General features: G+C 42.9%; 1 protein-coding gene across 2 annotated transcripts in view; it reads right to left on the reverse strand.

Moving 5' to 3' along the window:
* Positions 1-25,599, reverse strand: part of LOC134392274 (sodium channel protein type 2 subunit alpha) — a 68,996-nt gene extending 43,397 nt beyond the window's left edge. Inside the window, exons 1-10 of one of the 2 annotated variants that reach the window (XM_063116460.1) lie at positions 25,270-25,599; positions 15,858-15,976; positions 12,702-12,791; positions 10,324-10,452; positions 9,527-9,618; positions 8,317-8,589; positions 5,720-5,783; positions 4,959-5,100; positions 2,704-2,910; positions 899-1,192 (exon numbers count right to left, since the gene is read on the reverse strand). In XM_063116460.1, the coding sequence (XP_062972530.1) occupies positions 899-1,192; positions 2,704-2,910; positions 4,959-5,100; positions 5,720-5,783; positions 8,317-8,589; positions 9,527-9,618; positions 10,324-10,452; positions 12,702-12,791; positions 15,858-15,976; positions 25,270-25,539 (1,680 nt within the window). In that variant the 5' untranslated portion in view covers positions 25,540-25,599. Of the gene's footprint in view, positions 1-898; positions 1,193-2,703; positions 2,911-4,958; positions 5,101-5,719; positions 5,784-8,316; positions 8,590-9,526; positions 9,619-9,720; positions 9,813-10,323; positions 10,453-12,701; positions 12,792-15,857; positions 15,977-25,269 lie in introns of both variants that reach the window. The other variant, XM_063116459.1, reaches the window with a different exon arrangement.
* Between the last annotated feature and the right edge of the window lie 729 nt (positions 25,600-26,328).

A 26,328-nucleotide genomic window follows, 5' to 3' on the forward strand; every position in this document is an offset into this window, starting at 1 on the left:
GAGCAGCTTTCTTCTTCTTTTTTACACTAATCTTTAAATGCAAAGTGAGCCAGGGATATGGACCGCCAACCCCTCACATCCCGGCGGCTCTTGAAGGGGGAGGAGGACCAGGTTGCTGATTTTTATTATTTTAAAAAACTTAATCTTTAACAGACGGGGAGCAGACTTTTTGGGATGTTTTTTAATATTTATATGTTTAAAAAAAACCCAAAGGGGAGGGGATGTCTAAGCTGATGGTGACCAATCGGGTAGCCATCAGCTGGGGCACGCCTCCACCCCAGCTCCAAGAGAAAAAAGTCGTGGTAAGTCCCTGACCTTTTTAAAGCGGAGCTTCAGGGGTTTGCCCCTGGATGGCTTTGTGATAGCAGTATAGATGACGTGTCGCCACTGCAGATCCACCCTGGGACAAACCTCATGTCAAGACAGGCTCTGGGTGCCAGCCAAGGCCCATGCTTCAGTGGGGGAGGGGGATCACTGCATTTCCCCTGGAGCCTTCTAGCCTCGCAGCCCTTCATCTTTGCTGTTGCTGCCTTGCTCACCTGCCCTCTCTGAGGAAGCCAGCAATGAGTGGAGAGAGGAGGGAAGAGAAGAAGCAGTAACGCTTGCATGCCTTCTTCTCCCCCACATGGAGGTGGTGTGGATTGGGCCCAGAGGGAGAGGCAATTGAACAGATTGCAGCAAAGGTGGTGAGGAGGGTGCAGTCAGAGCATCTGGCTCCAAAGACCCTCCAGAACTTGGAACCAGGACAGATTGGCTTGCATGCTTAGGTAGAGACAAACTTGAAGGTAGAGACAAACTTCAGTTCCCCTGCCAGGCAGATGCTCATTGTGCCTTGCAGGTAAGATGCTCCTTACAATTACAGTTGTTACCCAAGCAGACCAAGATGCATTCTCCATACCTGGTGTGGGGAAGAGAACCTTTTTTCATATGTCAGTCTGTTCCCTTCAATGGAGAACCGAAAGCCTTTCCTTCGGATGCTGTCTTCTGATTCAGATTTGTGAAATCTGTCGTCATCCTTTTCATCTCCTTCAGACTGTTCCCTCTGCTTCCTCTTTTTCCGCCGGTTCCTCCTCTCTTTAGCACTCTTTGAACTTAGCTTTGATGTCGCTGAAGAGCTCTCTGAGAAGCCTCCTACACCACCAACTTCACTGAACTCTCGAGATTCCCCCGTTGCAGCAGCTAAAGCGGCTGCCTGTTGTATGACAAAGTTAAATACATTTAAGACGTACAATACTAATCTGTTAATACTATTATTGGGGTTTCTTTTTGAAAGCAGATGAAATTGAAGTTCATTACACTAATCCTATGTTCCAAGGGGGAAAAGATTGAGCGGACAAAACAACTGTGCAGGTTTAAAACACTAAGAAGCATTCCAGGACCTCGCCAAATTTACCTCAGGGTGGCAGTTTCAGTCCAGGAACAACACATTTTGCTGTGTGAAGCCAAGCTCAAACAGTAGTGTCCATTCTTCTCAAGGCTGCCCCTACCATTAGACAGACTGAGGCGGCTGCTTCAGTCTGCAGATGCTGGCGGTGGTAGCACCCCCCCATTCCCCTTGAATTCCCTAAGTTGGTCTCCTCTGCTCCCCCTAAAAAAACCCCTACTGCACCTCAGCTACAGTGGAGGATGTTGTCCCATCACTAGGGTTGAAGTTGGATGCAACTGCCAGTCCAGTCAGATTCTGTACGTGGAATGGGGGTGGGGAGACACCATTTTGTCTTTCGCCTCAGGCAGCAAAATATCTTGGGCCAGCCCTGCCTCCTCTCCCCACTGCTAGGACCAAATATTAAATGGCTTGTTGCAAAATTCAGACACCAGTTCTATATCTAACCATCCCTCATGGTATCGCCAGAAGCAAGTTACTTCACCCTGCTGCCTTGGTCAGGTTTATTCTAGAATTGCTGAGTCTCACTTGAAGAATGTTTTCCCCTTCTTCATTAGCGAGGGATGAAGAGAAGAAGGCAGGTCTATCCCTACTGTTTTGGAGCCAAGGCCTCATCCAGCAAGCTGGAATCAGCGTAGATACATTTTTCCTTTGAAAACCACTCACTAGAGGGGGAGAAAGGAATACAGAGAATACATTTCTCTTCTTTAGCTTCGCAATACGGCCCTACTGAGAACACGGTCACAGCAGAAGAGGCTGAACAGGTATTGAATCTGGCCCAGAGAAAGCGGGACAGGAGTCCCTTTGTTCTGTTTTAATAATCAGCATGAAAAGGAAAGTGACACGTCTATTCCTGTTCTCTAGGCTGGGTTTCACAGCCTGTTCTTTTTAACAGAATGGGCAATGTGTGCAAAATTAAATAAGGCCAGATTAGATGCCTGCTTTAGTGCAGTGTAGAAAATACACTTCATATTTGATTATTCCTAACCACATTCCCTCACCCCCCTAGGGAAGGCACACTTTAGTCATATTGAGATTCACAGGCAGAAGGAACAGAGTCCTTGACTCAGCTCTGCCTAAGCCCCATAATTTTGCCTGAAGGGATTACATATAGTAATTTTCTCCTGCTTCAATGGTCTTCTGGGCCTCTTATTGACGTACGTGTGTGTCCATGCCCACTACCCAGCGGCCGTCTTGAAGTGTTTCAAGCTCACATATGGCTGATGGTAAGCAGTTAAGAGTTCCCTAATGTGATATGGCAAAATCCTATTTGAGCAGAGGACAAAAACATAAGAGACTGTATTCCACCCTAAAGCTACCTGAGCTTCCTCTTGTTGTTTCTTCAGCTGTTCCAGCATCTGCTGAAACTCCGCCTCTTTCTGCTCCGCTTCTTCCATGGTGGCCTGATTCTGCTCCTCGTAGGCCATGGCAACAACAGCCAGGATCAAGTTGATCAGGTAGAAAGAGCCCAGGAAAATTACCAGAACAAAAAAGATCATGTAGGTTTTGCCAGCCGCTCGCAAGGTCTATAAAATAAAATAAAATTTTCACAACATTCCTATTAAACTTATTGGCTATTATTATTATTGTTGTTGTTGTTGTTGTTGTGCAGTGCTCCATAAGATGGGCATTGATCACATCCTCCTTAGCAGTGACTATTTTATTCTGAATTAACATACTGTTATATGCTGGCCACATATGTTATATGTGAGAACTGCATGTACATGTTCACATGTTAATCTGCACAATGAACATGAGGTTGCTGTATTTGCCAATGCATTCTCTTTCTTTCTTTTTTTGGTGGTGGTGGGGATATACACATAACAGCTCTAATACTAGCTCTGCTGAATCTCACTTCTCCTGCATCCCTGATCTCAAACAGAAGGGAAGGTGCAGGAGCAGCTCAGATATTCCACTTCTGAACATGAAATTGTTCCCCTGCATATTTTAGTTCTCTCAGCACCGGGAATAAAAAGTTAAGGTCTTATACAGTCATTCTTCAAGATATCACTGATTTGATTTGCCTAAAGTAACGCTAACAATATATTTGTTTCTCTACTGTGCAGCTTTATGGATGACCCTGGCAGGGACATTTTGTAAAATAGCCGAGTTAATTCCTGGAAAAACCAGTGAGGTACGTGAAAGTGCTGCCCACACACTGAGTATTTATTTGTTTATTTATTTATTGCATTTTTAAGCCGCCCAATAGCTGAAGCTCCCTGGGCGGTTCACAATATTTATTTATTTATTTATTGTACACCACTGGGTCTTGCAGAATGGAGCCATGAGATGCCAGTTTGCATTCCCAACTCCAAAGGCATCTCCTCTTACTCCACGAATACTTTTCTATTTCTCTCTCCCTTTCCTCTCCTTCCTGTTCCATCCTGCTTATCACCTTACTCTTGAGCATTAGTGGTCGTGGCCATTCCAAATCTACGCTCTGTAGAACAAGGGCGTTGAAAATCTTTCAGCCTGAGCACTGAACACAAGAGGAAGAAAAGCTCTTGGTGGCCACAGTCCAGGGGTGGGCAGAGCCAAGTGCAGAAGGGGAGGAGCTAAAAGGAAAAAGGGGGCATGGCCAAAATGCCAAAGATACCAGCCTATTTTAGCTTAAAGCACTTACTACCAGTGCCTAAGCCTTAAGTTAGGCATTTCAACTGTTTAGAATGGGGGGAAAGCATGCAAAAGTGGGGAAACCACCGAACAATTGGCAGTCTGGGGGAGGGGAAAGAGGAAGTGGATGTGGCCATCTAGGGAAGTCCAGAGGGCCAGATTGAGAAGCCAGGCAGGGCAGATTTGTTCTGTGGACCTGAGGTTCAACAACGCTGCTGTAGAGCTTACTATGCCAGTGATGTGCAATCTTTTTGGCAGGTGCACCAAAGAGAAGAGTAGTGTATAAGGAAGTGCCATTCTGTCACAGGCCATATGCAACCCTTTTGCCTGGGGGCATTTTGCCTCTAGTCTACAGGGTTGCAGGAAAGCCATCCGACGGTCAGGGAAGGCGTGCATGCTTTGCATTCTAAAGGCCCCAGGTTCAATCCCCAGGTAAAAGGATCTCAGGTCATAGAGTTGACACTCGACATAGACAGGGCTATATGGAACAATGGTCTGATCCAGTATAAAGTAGCTTCATGTGCTCATAGGGGACAGGCAGGTCAGGATACAAGTCTGATTTTATGCTATAGCCAGGCCTCAGGGCCTTCCCTGTTCATGAGCATGAAGGCAACCAAGCCTGCACATTGTGCAATTTGAGCCTACACCTGCCTTCCCCAAAATGGTGTCCTCTAGATGGTTTGGACTACAATTCCAGTTACCCCTAACCATTGCCCATGCTGGGTGGGCTAGGTGGAAACTGTTGTCCAAAACATTGGGAAGGTACTACATTGTTAGCACTAAGTCTACTAAATAGCATTTGAAGTTCTTTGATTGATTTGAACATACGTTACACTTCTGAAATCTGTGATATAGTTAACTGAGCTCATCTTGCTTTGGAATATGCTTTTGACTATAAGTTGCTCTATAAAATTCAAGCTCAGCACTACTGCTGGAACTCCCTGCTCATAAAGACCCTCACCAGTTGGTAAAGATTTTCCCAGTAGTCCTGAGTCATCAGCCGAAAGAGTGACAAGAAGGCCCAGCTGAAGGTATCAAAACTTGTATAGCCATAGTTGGGGTTTCTACCAGCTTTGACGCACATGTATCCTTCTGGACATTGACTAGAAAAAAAGGGGGGAAAGCATGCCATGTTTAAAAGGTTTATCCTAATCACTGAATGCTTTACTACAGGCTGCAGCTTGAGCAACTGATCTGTCAATTTTCAGTAGAATAAAAAGGCTTTGCAACTGTGATTTCATTCTGCGAAGCAATTCAAGAAAGCCAACTGCATGCAAAGGTCTACAGAGTCAAAGCTTTTATCAAAATTAACTGGAAACCTGGCCAAATCCTTAGCACACCATCAGAAAGTGTTACCCTATAAGCTTACTATGTTTTAGCATAAAGCCTAAAGAGAGGGGAAATTCTCCTGTTGGTCTTACAAATGCTTCCCATTTTTTAAAAAATAATTAATTGTGAGATATGCCAGGGACATGGATGGAGTGGGGAACATTACTCTAACACGAACTTCAGGGAATACATGCTGAATATAGCCCCCCCCCACACCTCTTTCACTTATCTCATACATGTACATGCTGGCATTAAAATAAGAGATTTCCGGTCCCAAAATGTTAAAGATTTGAAATGCTGTAGATATTAAAGGAAAAATTACATAGTTCAACTTTAATAATCACCACTGCACCTACTGCGTATACAAGACAATAAAACAGACTACTCTCTCACCCTGCATCTGAGCTGTTGCCACACAGCAAAGCATCATTTTGTCCTTCCAAGAAGTAAAAGTGATCTGTTCGGAAAGATAAACGGATAAAATTTAATTGCACTGAAAATAACTATTTGAACTAACTAACAGCTCTTCTGGCATCTTAAAGAATAACCCATTTATGGCATAAGCTCTCATGGACTAGAGCCTACTCCATCAGATGTGATCAGTCATGCATCTGGTAAAATGAGCTCTAGTCCATGAAAGTTGATGCTTCAACAAATTGGTTAGACTTTAAGGTCCCACAAGACCCTTGGTTGGTTTTGCTCCAACGCACTAACCTCGCTAGATGGCTACCCCTCTAGAATTTATCACTGCTTGAACAAAGGTCAATCTAAAGAATAATTGGTGAAATCCAATGGCATCCATCTGCCAAAGTCACAGAACCATTGGCAGAATCAATCCCCCCTCCCCCTCTGTGCCCTTAAAATCTGCTTTGGAGGGTTGAAGGGAGTTGCATGGTGGGCAACAGGAGGGAGGAGAGGGAAGGGAAGTCCCATTACATAAGCAGAAGTCCCATGCTGGCTGCCATAGTTTTGCTGTCAAAGATGATATTATTATTATTATTATTATTATTATTATTATTAATAATAATAATAATAATAATTACTGATAAAACACCTACATTTTTCTAAGTGCTGTACAGATATTAAAAGATGCTACAGAAGGAAAAAGGAATGAGAGGAAAGAGGAAAGCAAGATATATGTAAATCTAGATTGCAGAGTAGTTCGTTCTAACCTAGCTACAATATAAAAATCAAGACTACCCTATTTCTTCGATTCCAAGACGCACTTTTTTCCCATATAAACATCTCTAAAAATGGGGTGCGTCTTAGAATCGCGGGTGTGTCTTAGGTTTTTTTTTCTGTTGGTGGTACTGAAATTAGTGTACGTCTTACAATTGATGGCGTCTTACAATCGAAGAAATACGGTACTTCATTTTAGCTAGAACCCTTGAAAAACCATTAGAAGAGGTTACAGGCTAATAGTTGGCACACTGAACTGTAGCAGTGAAGCTAATGGCAGTAATGGCCTTGGGATGATGCATTGGTAATACATTCTTCTCATAAGTAGAGGCTGTACAACCCATAAGGAGACACCAGGTTCAACTGTGTGGGTAAATATGTAGGCAACCTCCATTATTTCAAAATAGCGAGACATTTAAACCCACTGGGGCAAATGCTCTCTCTTAATTCAACAATGGGCCTGTTCAGAAGACATCTTAAACCATGGCTTTAACCACAGTGAATAAGGCTTTTTGCTTTATTCAATATGGTTAAAGCCGTGGTTTAAGGTGTCTTCTGAACACGGCCCAGCTTTCTGGCTTAACCACTGTGGTTAAAGACATGGTTTAAGTTGTCTTCTGAATGGGGCCAGCATCAGCCAAAGGCATCAACCATGGCATCAAGGTCAGCACAGATATGAGCAATTTTATCTGCAAAGTGCTGCACAAATTGGCCATAATGAGATATCAAGACAGCCTCACTAGGCAATCCTGTGTAAACACAATAATGGCAGAGAAGAACACTTTCTTCACCCCTATGTAGTAGGCCTTCGGAAAGGCCTTAGCCTGTGTTTGGTTAGAGTTGTTCCAAGTTTTTCTGGCAACATTGCTATAGTCACCATCCCATCAGGTCCTAGGTAGCTCCTTTGTCTCAACTCAGAGGGTGAGGATGCTCAGAAGTGGTGAGGTCAACTGCCCGGGCCATTTCCCCATTGCTGAGGTGAACCAGACCTTCAACAGAATTGCCTCTTGAGGGGGTGGGAAAATCCCCAAGAGCCACAAGCAACTATTTGGATCCATCAACTTCCTGGGGCAGACCATCTTAATTAGCCCCCCTGCTAATTAAGATTAATTTAAGAGAAAAAATAGCAGAGTCAGTTTGTTTTGCTGGGAAGCGGAATGCTAGAAGACAAATTTACGATTGCTGGTTTTTATCACATACGTTATACAACAGAACTGGTGATTTGTGTTATAGCGGAATTTCAAGGAGATAGGGAATCATTCTGTACCCTTGATATTTGTGACATTTAAATTATTATTGGAGGACTAGTACCTTGAACTACATTGTAAAAGTTACTCCGCGTGGACTGTCCTGTGGTCTAAAGTAAAGCAATTGGGACTCGTCACACTGGGACCTGCTTATGTTGTGACTGGCCTCCTACAAGGTTTCAAGCAAGAACTCTTGTGGTTGTGGGTGGGGGGCGGTTTGGACTCAGAAGGACTAGTTGTTGCATTTATTTGTATGGGGAAATAGTTGCATGTTCTGTATAATTTTAATTCTTACTAAAGATATGTGTGTTTAGTTATAACTTTGCAAATGTTATTTTAATTAAGTCCCATAGGACCCACACAAGTAGAAGTTATACTAGCTCTACGAAAGATAACACAGAGGCATAAGACTATGGTTAATGGTGTTTGTTAAAGAGTGACAAACTTGAGAATTGCAGTCTAGGCTACGCTGCATAATTTTAGTACATATTGACAATAGTCCACCTGCGAATAGCAATTTTTTAAAAAAACCTTAAGAAGTCATGCAGTGTCACTAGTCCTTACTGTCATCACTGACGTATTCATCCCAGTTAAACGTGGTCACAGTTGTATTAACAAAGGTACCATTTTCTCCTATTGTGCTATCGAAGTAGGAAGTTGTGTTTATCTCAAAAGTAGAATTGTCTGGTGGCCAAATGAGGCATTTATGCCTCAAGTTTCCCATGAAAAGCTGGAGCCCTATTAGGGCAAATACACTCAGACAAAACACAGTCAGGATCATGACATCCGAGAGCTTCTTCACTGACTGAATGAGGGCTCCCACAATTGTCTTCAGGCCTGCAAGCAGAAAGGGCGATTCATTATGACGTCACAGACTAAACGTACAGCATGTCATGAGAATGTGCTCGATTTAGGTAACATTTCATGCAGAATGACAACGAAATGATTATATTTGTGACAGTTCCATGAAAAGCCTGATTGCCTATGAACATGAATGAGAAGCTGTTAGGTTTATGCTGGTCTGAAACCGTGTGTGGAAATAAAATAGGTATCTAACAATATATGTGTAATATATAGTCCGAGAAGCTTTGCCTAAGCAAAAACGTGATTTTGCTCTCCATGCTCTGTCTGAGCTCTATGTAGAAAAGTATATTACTTGGTTTTGCTGGTGTCTCTTGCCCAAACCGTAACTGCAGAATCAGGTTTTAAAGTGTTCAACAACACAAATAAGTTAAGGTTAGATATTTTAATGATACTGTGTTCAGTTTTCTTAAATAAAAAAGGTGAAGGCTTGGAGAAGAAAGACACCTTTTAGAAAATCCCCATGCACAGCCCATGCTATCTTTCATGTTCTGCGTATCTTTAAAAATTAAAAGAACGACCACCAACAACACACACACAGAGCAGATTGCCAGTTTCAGTTTGAAGTGCCTGCAACAAATGGTAAAATTTGCATCAATATGAAAGCCTTAGTACATTGAACTTTAATTTAAAAGTAGAAAGCTTGATGTCATAAGATGCAAACCATATAGCCACTTACTGCAAATGTCTCATGCAAGAATTTGTTAAACTCAAAGGCTGATTTGGAAACAAAATCAAGCGACGATATTTAAAAAGCGAAGAATCCCATTTCACTGAAAACAAAGTTTTCGATTCCTGCTTTTTAATGTTTGCTTTTATTGTGCAGCAAGCAACATGGCTTAGGCTTAAAAACGTGATTTCATCTTCAATGGAGTTTTTAAAAGTCAGCCTCCACGTTTAACCTTGCTCTCACCTGGAATGACTGATATTGTTTTCAATGCCCGGAGAACTCTGAATGTTCTCAACGCTGAGACATTGCCCAGGTCCACAAACTCTGTCACATATCTGTAATAGGGGAGTTCACACACAAACACAATGACAACACACAAAAAACAGTTGGAGATACACAAGGGGCCTCGCACTTTGTCAAACCACTCCACTTCTTACCTGGGATTACAGAAATAGTTTTCAAAGCTCTCAATACTCTGAAAGTTCGAAGAGCTGAAACATTGCCTAGGTTTACAAATTCTGTTACATACCTGTAGAATTAAATCACAGTTATTCAGAATTGAGGCAGAGCTGAAACTAACTACTTGGGGTCTTTCATCAAGACTTCGTCCCCTTTTGCTGCATTTGCTTGTGTTTATTAATATGGTTTCCTGACCTTCAAATTAAATTTAAATGTCAGTGAGCAAATCACATTGGTTTTTAATAAAAGAAAGAAAAGAAGCAAACTAATTTGGGAGAGGCTGTTTTGGGAGAGGCTGATTCCATTCTGATGAACAGAAAAAAGACAAGAGATGAAATTAGCTAATTCTCGCTTATTTTAAGAGAGTTGGCCAGAGTTAGTTGCAGACATACTATACTGGCTCTGCAAAAAAGGCTTATTCTGAGGCACTAAAAATAAATACTACTACTAATAACAAAGAGAGAGGGGGGTATTTATTGTAACAGGAAACTCTTCCCACAGGTTCTCCCTGCCAAATAAAATTTCTATTTGAAGTTATCTCAACTAACAATCCCTATTCAATACTATATACATATACTTACGCAAATGTAATGACCGTGAAGTCCAGCCAGTTCCAAGGATCCCGGAGGAAAGTGAAACCTTCTAAACAGAAGCCCCTCGCGAGAATTTTTATTAGTGATTCAAAGGTATAAATTCCAGTGAATGTGTATCTGAGGAAGATAGCAGGGTAAAAGTTCACGTAAAACAGATATGGTTTTAACACGATTAAAACAACAACAATGGGTGCAGGAGAGGAAGATGACAGAAGACTTTTAAAATAAAATAGCAAACAATCATCCGGTTTGCAATATCATTGGCTTATTTAACCCAACCCCTGGGGTGTTTTCGGGTGATTTCTTAAGTACATCAACAACCCACCCTCACTGGGTTCAGATGTCACAACAAGCTGCATTTGTGGTTTGGATATTCAAAATGACCACCTACATGAGTCGAACCCACCGTGGCTTAAATAAGCCAAAGTAGGCTATGGAGTGTGTGTGCGGCCATTTTGAATGGCTTCTCTTCTATAGGTGGAGCTCATTCCTTATCCCCTTGGAACACCATGGGTTGGTTCGCACAATCAAGCAGCCTATCATGGCTTAAATAAGCCACAGTGGGCTTCTTGATCAAGTGAACTAGCCCACGGATGAGAATGCAGAAGCACAAAAGGCAAATGCGAGCCTTTTGTTCTATTAGCCTTTTGTTCTATTGGGTGGTGCCTACCCCACCCAAAACTAGAGGGGATCTAAATCAAACATTAAGGGGAGGAGGAGCTACTAAGCTGTCTTTGTCCTTTGTTTATTTGTTTCCTTGGTGGTTAATTTTCCTTATCCTCACCCAGCCTCCACTTCTTGGAAAGTTAGCTACTGAGAAACAGTGAAATTTTGCACAGAAGGGTGGATGCGTCATGCCTAACTTTACTGCTCTTGTTTTGAGAGAAGGTGTTTCAGGTAATCAATCAGAATCACATTTGGACTTAAAGGAGGCGGCACCAGACACCAGCTAGCCTGTACTAGTGGGGGAGGAAGCTCTCATGGGCGATTCATGAGCCGGGAGTCAGCCCTCTCTAGAGCTTACCTCCTCAAGGCTAAATCCTACACACTCAGTGAGAAGTGAATTTTCTTCTGGAGGAGAGCACCCTGACAAGCTAGCTGATGCTAGGGTCTGCTGGAAGCTAAAACGCACAGAGCGGAAGGAAGGTGTGAGAAAGTCGGTTTGACTAGGATTGCGCCAGAGCCTGCCTCCACACCAAGCTCTCTGAAGTTACAGGCATTTGGAAAGGGGCTTCCTGTTCTCCTTGGTCAGACAGTTGTCTCACTTAGTTTGCATAGTTTTGCCTAGGGGGAAGTTCCAAGAGATTAGACTTTCTTCAGGTAGAAGAGATGTTTGCTGCTTAATAAGAGCTTTGCAGATTATCTGGCAGGCCTCATCATTTGTCTCCCATCGAAAGCAGGAGCTTTCTGAGAAACACAACAGGATGGCTGCTCCTCTTTCAATGCATGTTTTACTGAGATACTATTGGATACTATATTAGAAATTAACTTCTGGTACCACTCCTACATTTTCAGTGCCCTCTGAACTGGGAAATGGCATGGGGCAGAGGAGACGCAGTGAGAGAAGGCTTCTCTACAGAGGCTCTTGTGTATTTGTGACAATTCACTCACAGAAGTTTTAGGGTCTTTTACACAATGTCATTAACCTCCAGAGTCTCTCCTGTGCTTTCTGAACCATTATTGCGGCTTTTAATTGAGGACTGAAGCATTCCCAGGTCTTGTGTACTTCCACAATTCCACTATACCACAGCACCATCTAATAGCTGTATAATTAAACATATAGAACTTATAGAGAGAGGAAATCCCTGGGAAAAAAGTGCATGTAAAGGAGCCAATCTTAATCCCGTAAAGAATCTGGAAGCAGAAGCCCCGGTAAAGTTGCAGCATAAAAACCTGGTGTAGAGAAGCCCAGAAACTGCTATTACAAACCATCTAATTCTACTCCAGAGATCAATATTCTGAAGTTATGGGATTGGCCCTTGAACACAGATTACACTGGAGAATACAAAACTGAAATTAGCCAATGTCCTGAAGTCGAATTCTCACAATGTGTTTTTAGGTATAACCTAAGATAGCCTTCCCCAATGTGGTGCCTACCAGATATTTTGGACCTCAACTCCCACCATCCCCAGCCAGCAGGGCCAATGGTCAAGAATGCTGGAAGTTGTGGTCCAAAACATCTGGAGGGCACCAGGTTGGAAAAGGCTGGCCTAAGATGTGTGTGTGTATGTACATTCAACTTTGCATAATGTGGGAACCAGTGTCATAGGTTGCTTGCTACCAGAACATGCATCTAGAATGACCATTTATAGAGACATGCACAATGCATTTATCAACATATTGAGTGGAATTTAAATTTGACTTACTCTACATTCTTTGTCCATTCCGGAGGGTTACTCATGGTCATAAATACACAGTTGGTTAAAATAGTGCACATAATAAGCATGCTGAATAATGTATGCTATAGTTAAGGAACATATACTTGAGAACACATTATAAGAATAACTGTCACATCACAAACCATTCTTGCTTACTTCCAGTAGCATTAATTTTTGCTCTGTTTCCATGATGTTAAGAGAACCCCTCAAAACTTTCCTACATGTTGCTCTATAATTAAAAGAGAACAGATGGACATTCAAATAAACTTTCTGAAATATAAAGAAATAAAAGTGATGGCTTTTTTTTAACATGCAAAAAACCATTTTACTTCTGAATAAAAAGGTGTTTTTTTAAGTGTCTTGATGCAGATTTGGATGGTTAATATAATACCAGGATGCAAATATAAGTTCAAAAAGACATGAATGGCAACGAGCAGTTTGCAAAATGATCAGCAACTTGGAGTTCAAAACGATGCTTCAGAAAGATATTGGACAATAAGTGGGAAATGAAGTGGTCAGCTGAAGACCCCCAGGACTCTTTAGGGTTAAACAAATGTGCTATTAAGTACTATTTACTAAAACACACTAATAATAATCCTGAATGATTAATGCCAGCTGGCAACTGGGTTTAAACATAGATAAAATTTTTGTCTCATCTACACTGATTTAGGGGCAGGTTTCCAAGTACTTTTAACACGTAGGAACATTCCAAAATGGCTTCCATTTTGAAAAAATTATGGAGACAGGCCATAGCTCAGGGGTGAAGCACATGCTCAGCCTGCAGAAGGTCCGAGATTCAATCCCAGGAGTCTCCAAGTAAGGTTGAGAAAGAGTACTGCCTGAAACCCTGCGGAGTGGCTGCCAGTCAGTGTAGTTGACAACACTGAGCTAAGAGATCTCTTATTATTGGCCAATAATAAGCTAATAATCTCTTATTATTATTATTGAAGTATAAAACTTAAAAATACAGCCCCCCATGAACATATACTGCTAATGAAATAGAAATGACAGGCACTAAATGGCCACAGGATGGCACCATAAACTAAGAAATGCTTAGAGCTCCTTTACTTTGAGGGTCATGTATATTTGCATCACACCCTTCCTGCAGGGAGCTCAGGGTATAAAAGACCTCCAGGACAGACCACAGAACTGTTTGACATGATGGAAATACTTCAAACCACTCAGGTTTTGACCGATGTTTTCAGTGTGATGATCCTTAAGAACAAAGGTACTCTTGGTGCTTCTGCTCAGGCACATGGATTCAAAGACCAGAGGTCTGCTCTGGTTATTTGTTGGGATGAAAAGATCACAACCAGAACCGAATCTGCATCCCCTCCAATGAAAGCATGCTGGCACTTTGTTCTTCTGTGATGCTTTTATTCCTCTTCCTGCAAGCCTGCTCCATTTGCCATGCAAAGTATAGCTGTGTTGCTCATCAAGAATTGCCTTGAATGGAATCCACATAGACTGGAAAGAGGCTGTGGAGTCCGAGAGGAAATACGTCACATGGCTGGCTGGGAGTTGTAGGATGTTTCTAAACATGCATAAGATTACACCTTTAAAGGTGGCTTTGAAAACTATACCGATGCAATCCGTACACACTTTACCTGGAAGTTAGTCCCATTGAACTCAATGGAACTTACTTCTGAGTAGACATGTATAGGATTGCAGTGTTAGTCACTTAGATACAAATCAAACATAGAAATTATATTCTTGGCATTTCAAAAGTAAATTCATTTGTCAGGCCTATACTTCCTATCATGTATCTTAGTTGCTTGCTAACTTTATTGTTCACCCTGTTGCAAGGTGCCTTTAGCAAAGCAAAATCTTTTGTTTATACGCATTTACCTTTCTCCAAACAGGTTAGGGTGACATTTTTAACCTCTCAACATCCTTGTGATGTAGATAAGACATAGAGAATCGACTTGAGGAGGTTCTGATTTCTTACATCCAAACCTTTAGCCTCGGCACCACAACAGCTTTACATTTCTGTAACCAAGAATCTGTACTGAAACTTTTTTCATGTGTTTCAAGATTATAAAATAAAATATCAAAGTTTGCAATCTATATGAAAGTTTGTAAATCATACCAGCTTTGTAAGACCCATTAGCTTCTACTGAAACAAGAAAAACTGTTTTGATTTTTGAAGTGCTTATATTAAGCATGCACGTGTGTGTCTACATACACATGCATATATATATAATGATGGAGAGAGCATAAACTACATTTTTCTAGGAGGTAGTCACAATATAATTGACAGTCCTGCATCTAGATACAATTCTTTGAGGACCACACATATAGATGCAATCTATGAAGCACATGTGCTCTACAACCTTCGTTTCAGTACATAAGAACATAGAAGCCGCAATCAAGATCCATTCAATGAATACCGAATGCATCCCATGTTATACATCAGAACTGGGTTTCTCTGTGCTTAGCAGTCACAATACATCTGGACCACTCAAGGTTGCAAAAGCAGAGCATCTCTGTTACAATACTATTTGTCTGAGAGCAGCAACAAGACCCTAATACACCATGGAACCTCATCACACTGCAGGAAGTTGTGGGGCATGTTGTACAGGACACACTCAATTCACGGTGGACTAGCGGGGGCCTCCTCCCTGCCCCACATGAATTGAGAGTGAGGCATAACAGCACACTGTTTCCCCTGCTGCTGTGGATTGTAGGGAAGATTTGTTATGGTGGACGAGCTTGTCTGAAAAAGTTTGTCCATCACTATTGGTTTCATTAAGAACCCTCTGATCAGCTTCCAATGAACCCCAGGTGAAACACACAAGACACTGGTGTAAGATAATGTGCTTGCAGTAAGAAAACAAAATGGAAAAGGGGCTGAGGAAATAAGAAAATTTGGAGCTAAATCCAGAACCTGGGGAAGGGGTGGGGTAGAGGATATTTAGCATCTCACTTGAAAGCTCTGCCCTCCAATAGAGAGTAGAGAGCAAGAGCTGCAGAAGTGGGGAAGAGGGAAAAGGAAGAAGTGTACAGGAAAAAGCAGGCAATAAGGTGACAAGTGACACGCAGTTCTTGGGATATCTGGGACCAAATACCTGCAAATAATCAAAACACCGAAAACTGAATGAGCCTTATTTCACTTGTTGTGAACCAACCACTTGAAAAGGATATGAATGTACCAAAATTTTAATAGCTATTTTTCTAAGAGGGTTGAAAGGAGTTAACATGTACACGGCAGAAGTGGCACTGAATCGGAAGATCGCCTTCCCTCTGTTCAATACTATAAATGTCTGCAAGAAAAAGGAAGACAGAATGGAGAAAACATGGGATTTAGAGCATGCAACTTTGACCTGGGTATCACTCAAACTCTATCACAAATACAGATAGAAAAGGCCAGGTTAGAGAGCAGTATACATATACAAACAGAGCCCTCCCAGTCCTGTGTGGTCCAGTTCACACACTATTGTGACTTCAACCAATCAGGTGCTGATTAGGACTCATTCTCAAGGCTTCCTCCTTTGTGCAGACAGACACATGCAACCAATTCACCAGTGTATACATTTCATAGACTTCTTCCCACTTTTTAGCAAGCAGTGGATTCTGGCTGGGCAGCAGGGGCAGCATCAACGGTAGGCATGGCGGGGCACCTGCTAAGGGTGTTATTTACTGTTATTGCTATTTACTGTTATTGCATTTACTTGCTATTTACTGTTTTACTCTGTACAGCACCATGTACATTGATGGTGCTATATAAATTAATAATAATAATAATAATAATAATAATAATAATGGCCCATACCCCATTAGGGGCCCAGTGACAAGAGCTCCCTAGGGTTACTTCTCCTCACCATTGCAATCTGCTGCTTATTCACCTGCATCTCACTTGGTCAAGGGCCCTGGTAGGTAGTTTTGTTTTCTTTTCAAGAGCTGTGACTATAGACCAGCTCCTCACCAAGGGAGAGTATTACATCGAATAGTTCCAGCCAATCAGCAGTTTCTTCCCAGTACCCCCATTATATTCAGAGTCAGGCACATTTACATCTATTGAGATCACTGGGCTTAAGCAGGCCTAGCTCTGCATAGCATTGCAAACATAGTTCCTGTTCAGATGACACATAAGCATTTTGCACTAAACATTATGACTTAGTGTGTCATGTGAGCCATTCCTAACCGGAGTAGCTACGTAATCATGGTTTAAACACACTCACAAACCATTTACTGCAAAAGGGTTAGCAGACTAACCATGGCTTAGCATGTTGTCTGAACAGGCCCACTGTGCTCCTCCCAGACAAGTAAAGATAAGAAGATTAACACTTCCCCTTCTAGGAGTGCATGACTCTCAGCAGCTAGAAAGTCTGGATTCATTCACATGTGTGAAGCTATGTGTGGTTTCTTCGGAGTGTATCCAGGTATGGTCCCATAAGGAAAGCACTGTGTATAAAGTGGTGTTCTGTGGCTGTGCTTCTGCTGCCATTTTCATTGTCTCAATTGCACTTCTTGGAAATCCCATAGGAACTATCCCTGTGCAGCAGCTAGTCACACAAGACACTTTCCCAGCTACTCAGGGACAGACAGGAGGGATTGATCACATGGAAGTCATACACTTGTGTGAGTGAAACAATCCTAACATCAATTCAGGTGGCCAGTTTAATAAAGTAATTGATGTGGTAGAGCCCAGTGGAGTCGTTTACTGAGCAGTGTGCATAAGTGTTATGGGCAATCTGAATGCTCTGACATACAGACTTCATACGTTTTCGAGGAAATGTTTCAAGCGCTCATTTTGCTAAGTGTCCAGTAAATTCAACTGACTAGTCATCACCCCGCGATGGCTTTGGTATACCAAATATCAAGTCAAACAGGTTGCCTAAGCAACTCCCCACCCCATTCTGAGAGAGTGACATTAACCACAAGGCTAAATATTGCTACTGGCAAATTGGGCCTCTTGCTGTAGTAGAGTAATGCACTGGGAATGTTGTGTTATGAACAGTATTCAGGTCCCTATTCCTACTGCCTGTAAAATTCCTCAGAGCTCAGAATAGGGTCACTCTTTCATTATCACATGACAAGGAGAGCTGTGGTTGTGTCCTTTATTAAGATTAAAATTAAAACAGCAGCAGCCTATGCAGAATGGAGAACAGAATGAAGGTTAGGCCTGTGATCTACTGCAGGGGGTAGGGGGCAGAAGGGTGTTTTGGACTTCAACTCCCAGAAGTCCCTGCCAGCTAAGCAATGGTCAGGACTGCTGGGAAGTGAAGTCCAAAACATCTAAGAGATCTACTTTCTGCCCACCCCTGATCTACTGTGTAGAATTATTAGGATAAATGAGATGTGTTGGACGAAAGGCCTTAACTCAGTGATAAAGCACCTGCTTTACATCAAAAATAAATGATTCCCAGGCATCTCCAGATATGACTTGGAAAGACCATAGTCTGATACCCTGGATAGCCACAGCCAGTTAGTGTGGAGAATACTAAGGTAGGTGGACCAATGATCTGACTTGGTATAAGGCAGCATCCTATGCTCCTAACATTTATTAGTTGGTTATCTATCTCAAGGCGCCAAGTGGTGTGGAGAATTCTATCATATCCCAACACTTGATCTGAGGTGAATACAGTAAAGCAGTCACAGGCCAATTGCTTCAGACCCCTGATAAGCTGGTCCTCTTAAACTCCCTGACAAATTGTGAGGTCAATTCTATGACCTCCCTGTTTCCCCAGACTTGTGATCAAGTGTGGAAGCATATTACAATTCTCTTCACCACCTGGCAAGGACAATCCAGAGTGCCAGCTTATCATGCACTCTGTGGTAATTGGGTTCACAGCAACTACACTTAAATTCATTTTCATGATGGCCCCCAGCCATTTTCTGGAAGACTGTATGTGCGAGTTTAAAGAAGCGGCCACCACACAAGACCTGGCTTTGGGTATACAGCTGGTCCTGTTTTCATGGCAGTCTGCATGACAGCTGTCCTTTCAAAAGGCTGCTCTATTACACTCAGACGGGTCTGAGTGAAGGTAGAGCAATCTGGCCGTTGGTCAGAACAGAACATCACAAAGAAGTGGAATTAACATGTTTTAATATTACGGCCAGTGGTGCAGTTAAGTAATTTTAGACTCTGAACTTAGCAGTCTTTCGAAGTGTATCATTTCACTTCAAAATGTGGTAAGCCAGCACTGCTCCATTCGGCCCCTCCCCCGCTCATTCTGCTGAGTGGGGCCCTGGAACTCAAAGTCCCGTCCTGATGGCACCACTGATCACTACTCATCCCTGTACCTCAAGAGCCCTGTTAATGCTTAAAAACAGCATCCTGCAGATCAGCAGAGGCCAGTGGCTCTGATATCAGTGAAGGTGTGAATCCGTTCTGGGTTTCAGTCAGAACTCGAAAACAGCTATCCAAGGTTCTGAACCCAGTGCTGAACCCCATCCCAAAATATGTTCAGCACTGTGGATAGCTGTTTTAGAGTTGTGACTGAAACCCAGAGCAGATTCACAGCCCCACTGACATCAGAGTCACCAGCCTTCGCTGCTGCTGCTGCACTGGAATAATTCTATGTGCCTGACAGTGCAATCCTATGCAAGTTTACTGAGAAGGAATTCCCATTGCATTATGCTCTAGTGGCACTTACTAGCATACTCCCTAGTAAACGTCTTTAGGATTTTAGCCTAAATCCTATTGGTGAGTTGTATTTGATCCATAAGGGTACTAGCATTTAGCTTATTTATCTCAAGCTGCATATAAAACCTTAAATCCTCATTAGAATTATTCATGGAATCAGCCTGCATTTTGAACAGGAAAGAGAGGGGATGGGTTGGTTCAGCCGAGTCCATCACATTTTCAAAGTGATCTTCCAATATATTATTTATTACATTCAGTTATGAATAGTTAGGTCTCATTTCTTATAACTATTCAAGTTCAAAGTATGTCACAAACTCCGGCCATGAGGATTTCTTTTGTTTTTACTATCACTTGCTATAGGAAGTACTTAGATATTTGCCTTTTACCCACAAGAGAGTAGATGCTTGAATAGCTATAATGGCTGTTTTCCTTTCTGTCTGCCAAAATTGCAAGTTATATTCCTCTGCCAGGTTTTGGCAGTTGCTAGTACATTTATTCCTCCTATTTCAGTCTCTCTCTCACTTTTTATGAATTGCTTATGCTCTCTCAACACGTAGCCAAGTATAGCTATCAAACAATAATTTATATTTTATTCACAATCCTCTCATAGCAGTTGCATCAAAAGTTGTCTCATGTTGAAACTGGGAAGGGGGGAGCCCCTGAGTTAATTCTTTACATCAAATCCTTCGTCTAGAAGACTTCCCTTTTTATTTCAACAAGCTGTAAACCTCCGAACTTCATTATGATCCGAGCCCATATTTGGGGGAGAAGAATGACTTTCTCTGGAGGCTCAATTTTGGTGGGTCTGTGAATCCAATCGAAGTTTCAGTCAGAACCAGCCAAACTAGCAAAAGGAGCTAGCCAAGGTGCTGAACGTGGTTTGGGGTTGGGGTTCAGCACCTTGGATAGCGCCTTCGGAGCCTTTCCCTCTGTTCTGGAGACAACCATGATGCAAACATTTATATTCTTTGGCTGCATGAAGATCCAGCAGTGTTGTAAGTTCCCCTAGGAGGCAGGCAAGCTGATTCCAGTTGCATTTCACGAAACAGGAGGCCCAGGGTGAAGGAGAGTGTTAGGGCTTGTATAGAGAAATAGAAAATACAATGATTCATTGTTCCACTCTCTCAGAACAGCCTCCCCCAACCTGGTTCCCTCCAGGACTGCAATTCCTATCATCCTCAGCTGCCATTGGAGGCTGCCTTAGAAGCAGAGATATCTCTCTCTATGGCCCCATTATATACATTCCGGCTTTTAAATCTCATGTTCAACCTCACTCTCAGGAATCTGCTCCGATCAAGATGTTATAATGAAGTTGGTATTCTGAGCACTGAATGTTTGCTCTCAATTTTCACAGTGTTTTCCCCTTCTTGCACTTTATGAAACAGCCAGCAGTTTATTCTGCAGTCTTCATTCATTTTTGACCCATCCTTAAGAAAGCACTGCCAACTCCGGGTCTTTCCCCCTCCCCCCCTTTTTTTTGGAAGGGGGTTGGCTATGAAAGAACACTTCTGTAGGCTCCTCCCCTGAGCAGGCCCACCTCTTCCTGCTCCTGCTACCTTTGCCAATATACTTTCCCTCCCACTTCTGGTTCAGGGTACAAAGCAATCCAGAGGGGAAAGGCAAGGCAAATAATGGCTCCTCCTCCTCCTTGTGCCTTTCACTGTTCACTCACTCCAAGAGGACAGGCGAATAGGCCGTGACCGCAAAGAAGGGGAGCAGAATGACTGGGGGCTCCCAGGGGCTGGCAGTGGGTCTCCTCCTGGGGTGTGGGTTCAGCAAGTGCCCAACAGTGCAGACTCCTGACACCTGCCCCAGAAAGAGGTGCTTGGGCATGCTGACTCCTTGGAATGCAAAGGAGCTACTCTGAATATTTAGCCTACTTGCCTTCTCCAGCAATGTCTCAGAAAAGAGGGCAACTGGTTGTAAAGAACCATAACCATTTTCCAGGGGTGGAGGGTGGGGAGAAAGGCCCCATATAAGATAAATTGAGTGGGGCTGCCATTGTTCCCTTATTTTAGCATTATCAACTTGTAGCGGTGTAGTGGCAAGCTTTGAATTGCAGGCCTACTTCAATGTGACAGTCCCCATAGTCCTTAGGAGAGTCCAAAACTGCAGGATGCTGTGTTGATCCACATCAACAAACCAGTCCCAGCATTTTTCACCTCCACTAGGAACAGGTCTTTTGTAAAGCTTCTTCATGGTCCATCCGAGACAAGGCCATCCCCAAAATACTTCATTGCAGGGAAAATTCACTCCCCCACCCCAGCCACGGTCAGTATTGCAACTAAGCTCAGAGGGAAGTCTGAAGGGAGAGGTGGCAGATGAGGTCAGAATTCCTGCTCATCAAAAAATGCCAGTGCTGCTTCCTTCCAAGCCCTGGCTCTGCTACACCACTGTGTGTGTGTGTGTATGTATGTGTATATATATATATATATATATATATATATGAATGATAACAAATGGTTTAAAAGACTAGTTAGTTTCTAAAGGGCAACTTTTTAACAGAAGAGAAACTTGATTTCTTTTGTATGATGAGAACTTCCAAATATCCAAATACTACAAGAGGTGGCAATAGCAGCCAGCTTAGACAGTGTTAAAACTGGATCCGACAGGTTCAGGGAGGGTGGGTCATGACAGCTTAGGGCACACTTTTCCAACCTTGGGGCTCCAGAGGTTGATGGACTACAATTCCAATAATCTCTTATCATTGGTCATGCAGGGTGGGGATGATGGGAGCTGTAGTCCAAAACCACCCTGGGATCCAAGGTTGGAAAAGGCTGGATTAGTGAAACCTCCATGTACAGAGGCAGTGCATCTGAATAATAGATGCTTGGGACAAGCATCAGGGCAAACCCAAAAACCTAATGCTGTGGAGAAGAGGGTCAGCACATGAACTTAAAGCTACAAATAGATTGATCTAGGAAGAGGTGCTCCTTCAGATGAATCCCAAGCCAAATAGGGTTTTAAAGGTAAAAACCAGCACCTTGAATTGGACATGGAAGTGAACAGACATCCAATCAAGTTCTCTTAAAATGGATAGAAATGCATAAACCTGGCCCTACCTGTCAAACTCTGGCAGCCATATTCTGTACTAATTGAAGCTTCTGACTTGTCTTCAAGGGCAGCCCCACATATAATGCATTGCAGTAATCCAACTGTGATGTTACCAGAGTATAGAGTACCATGGCCAAACTATCTCTGCCCAGAAACAGCCACAGCTGGCAAATCAGCCAAAGTTGGGTCCTCCATGTCTACCAAGGCCACATGGTCCTAGTGACAAAGCCAAAGCTAGGAGTACACCAATTCCCCAGACCTGAGAACCATCTACCCACAATGTCTGTGTCTTGTCAGGATTGTACTTCTGTTTATTGGTCCTCTTCCAGCACCTTCACAGCCTCACCTGACTTAAGATAGAATAGAGAAACAGAGCTGGATGCCATCATCATACTTTCAGCATCTCAGTCCAAATCCCTGGATAATCTCACCCAGCAGCTTCATATAGATCAGGTTCCAGATGTTGTTACACTCCAACTCCCATCATCCTTGACCATTGATAATGCTGGCTGGGGCTGATAGAAGCTGGGGTCCAACATCTGAAGTGCTAAAAATCCCTCAACCTTGTTATAGATGTTGAAAAGCATGGGGATAAGGTGGAGCCCTGCAGGACCACATAACGTAAGTGCCATAGAGTCAAACAGAACCCTCCCCCCCATCCCAAAACTACCTTCTGGAACTGACCCTGCTGTCCTGTCCAAGGAGAATGGTTTATGCCTAGCCTTCAAAATGGGAAGATCTGGGCTTCTGCCATTGATGCAGCTTCCCATGTATTGCTCTGCAGAGTTGCAGTGGAAATGCAGAAGACCACTGTTATCTTGAGGAGCTATAGGGGCACAAATTCTCTTGCCCATGTCCAGAGAGCTGTTTGGGCCTGTTTGTTGAGCTGGCTAGCTATGCCTTTTTATTAGCTCCCAGGGCCAATTCTGTTGATGCTGTACAGCTCAAGGCTCACAGATAAGACTTTGGCATAACCTCAAGGTGAAGCCACTTGATGTTAGCAGAGTAGCTGAGGGAGTTTTCTATGCTGGGCTGGTGGCCTACTAATTGTCAGGGCCAGTTCTTTGCCAGTCTGACAGAATGCAAGAAACACTCTCAAAGGAAGGATCAATGGGACAGTATATAATTCCCAGGCCCTTCCCAAACCAGAACCTCAGTACAGGCCGATCCAGACAGGTGCTGTGCAGGCAGGCCATATGGAGTCAAGTTCGCCACTGATCACAAGATAAGTGGTTCCCAGTGGCAGAAACGACATATGGTTTATGACCTTGCTTCAAAGTAGTGTGCTTTGTTCCCTTTTGCTTTAATGATTCTGTTAACCTGCTTTCTGTTTAATAAAATCTTTCCTTCAGCCATTAGTGTGCTTATTGTATCCTGAATCAGTAAAAGAACCACTGCAAATTGGCAACACAAAGAGTTAAGTGAAAATGTCACCTCTCTGTTTCTAATAAAATGATGTATTTCTGCCTAATCACAGTCAGTGACATTACCAGCTAAGGTTGAAATCCTCACTTTTGAGCAGACTTTTACTTCATGGGAAAGGCTCAGGAGGAAGGTAGCTAGGAACCACATTTATGTTTTAGCTGCAACCTTTCTTGCCCATAGTAAAACAGCTCTATTCAGGATAAGTACTGGGTAACAAAGAGTTCCATCCCACAAGCGTTTTATTGCACGCTTGTTACTGGGCACTCATGGATTTCTCAAAGGTCACTCACATGACGCTGTCTGCCTCTTGCGCCTTCTGCCCCTTCTGGCCTTCCTTGTGCCACAAGAAAAACCAGAAAAAGTCAGGTTGCTGCTCTCTCCTGCTGTGTGTGGGAGAAGCAGCATGATTACAACGCTGGACTCGATGGGCCTCATGCTCCTTGTTTACTTCCTGTTTTCAAACAGGAAGTAACTAAGCGACAACAGAGAAGCGATAGTAGCTAGGGTTTCTTCCTAGGTGTGATGGAGCTTATAATCTTCAGGAGTTAACAATTCTTCATTGAGTTGGACTTGGGTGTTTCTTCAAACTACATCAGAGGGAAATATACAGTGCTGCCCACCCCAAGATCCACATTTTTAGAGCTGAAGCGGAAAGGCAAAAGGATGCCCCACTACTATGGACTGAAGAGTATTTTTAAAAATGGCAGCCAGAGGTGGAAATTAAAGGCAGGGAAATAGCATCGACTGTGGGATCTGCTGCCCTATGTAATAGTTTCTCCTTGTTCCAGGGTAAGCCAGGCTCTTTTAATTCTAAGACTATAGTTCCACAGCAACTCTGTTGATGATAGGGTAGGGTTAGAACCAATGGTTTATGTCGAGGTGAGCAACTTGTGACCCTCCCGATTTTTTGGCCTACAACTCCCATCAGCCCTAGCCATCATAGCCTATGGTGATGGCTGATGGGAGGTGTAGGACAAAAAAAATCTGGAGTGCTACAGGTTGCTCACTCCTGGTTTATACCCTCGTTGCTGAGATAAAGAAGAAAATGGACCAAAGGGCAGTTGCTAAATACATTTAATCATAAAAACACTGTGACTGTAAGCAGAAGATTTGCTACTAGTACTGCGCTTAATAAAACCTTTGTTCATTAGTTTTTCAATTGTTTGCCCAGGTGTAAAATAAAAGTGTAAAGCAACACTTACCACAAAACACCAAGCATATAATAATAAAACTGTTTCACATGTAAATGCAAGGGCGGGGAACACTCGTGGTCTCCCCATGTAGTGGGCATTTGTGAGCAGCACCAGTGAACTGGAGGACTCAACTGGGAGAATAACACAGTGGGCACTCGCTACATATGGCACAGATCAGTGATTGTGCAAGTTGTGCTCCAATGTACTGGCTAGAAATTACACCATTGAGAGGCTGTAGGATTTCTCTCCTACCAAATTCCAGTGGAACTTTGTGACACCAGTAGCAAACACTCACTTTTTTGTTAAGGTAGTACGGGTCCAGATCCTCCAAGGGCTCAGACACCATTCCCGGAGGTATGTCTCCATATATAAAGGGCAGTGATTTGCCGGCCTCCAAGTCACTATTGGGTTTGGGTCCATTTTCATCGTCGTCGACATCTTTGCGTTCTTGTTTGGACTTCTTCGCTTTTTCCTCAGCGATGCGTTGTTCGATAGCTGCCAAGGATTCTTTCGTGAAGTAGTGGAAGCTGTCAGGTCCTGGTGGTACCAGCACTGATTGTGCCATCTTTTCATCCTGCACCTCTTAATTACAGTTGTGCCCCATGCATAAAAAAGTGCTAGGAGAAAGAAGAGAGAGAGATGAAGATCAGTGCCAGGCTCTGTACAACAAAAGGAAAGCTCTTGCACAGCCTGGTCTGCAGGGGACCCTACTGACTGTGCTACAAATGCAAAAGCAATAATAATAATAATAATAATAATAATAATAATAATAATGCTTTGTTCATTTATTTCCCTTACAGCCAACCTTACTCTTTTTTTTCTACACCTTCTAAGCATCTGAGAGGACAGGAAGTGTCCTAACTTATGTCCCATGGATTTCAGTGAGTGTACACTAGGATTTCAGTGGGTGTACTAAGTCTGGATCCAAATAACACCACCACCATCCATTATGCCTTATTCCTATCCTATTCCATTGCACATTTTTATACCAAGTGCCTTGTTTTGGCCTTAGGATCAAACAGTCCCAGCACATCTTGTATTAAAGGGCATCACTTCTGAGTCATGGAACACAGACCAGGGTGACCATATGGAAAGGAGGACAGGGCTCATGTATTTTTAACAGTTGTATTGAAAAGGGAATTTCAGCAGGTGTCATTTGTATGAAATCCCCTCTTCATCACAACAGTTAAAGCTGCAGGAGCTATACCGGAGTGACCAGATGTATAAGAGGGCAGAGCTCCTGCAACTTTACCTGTTGTGATGAAAAGGGATTTTCACCAGGTGGTGCATGCATACAAATGACACCTGCTGAAATTCCCTTTTCTGTACAGCTGTTACAGATATAGGAGCCCTG

Source organism: Elgaria multicarinata, chromosome 2, assembly GCF_023053635.1.
Source record: "Elgaria multicarinata webbii isolate HBS135686 ecotype San Diego chromosome 2, rElgMul1.1.pri, whole genome shotgun sequence".
Lineage (NCBI taxonomy): Eukaryota > Metazoa > Chordata > Lepidosauria > Squamata > Anguidae > Elgaria > Elgaria multicarinata.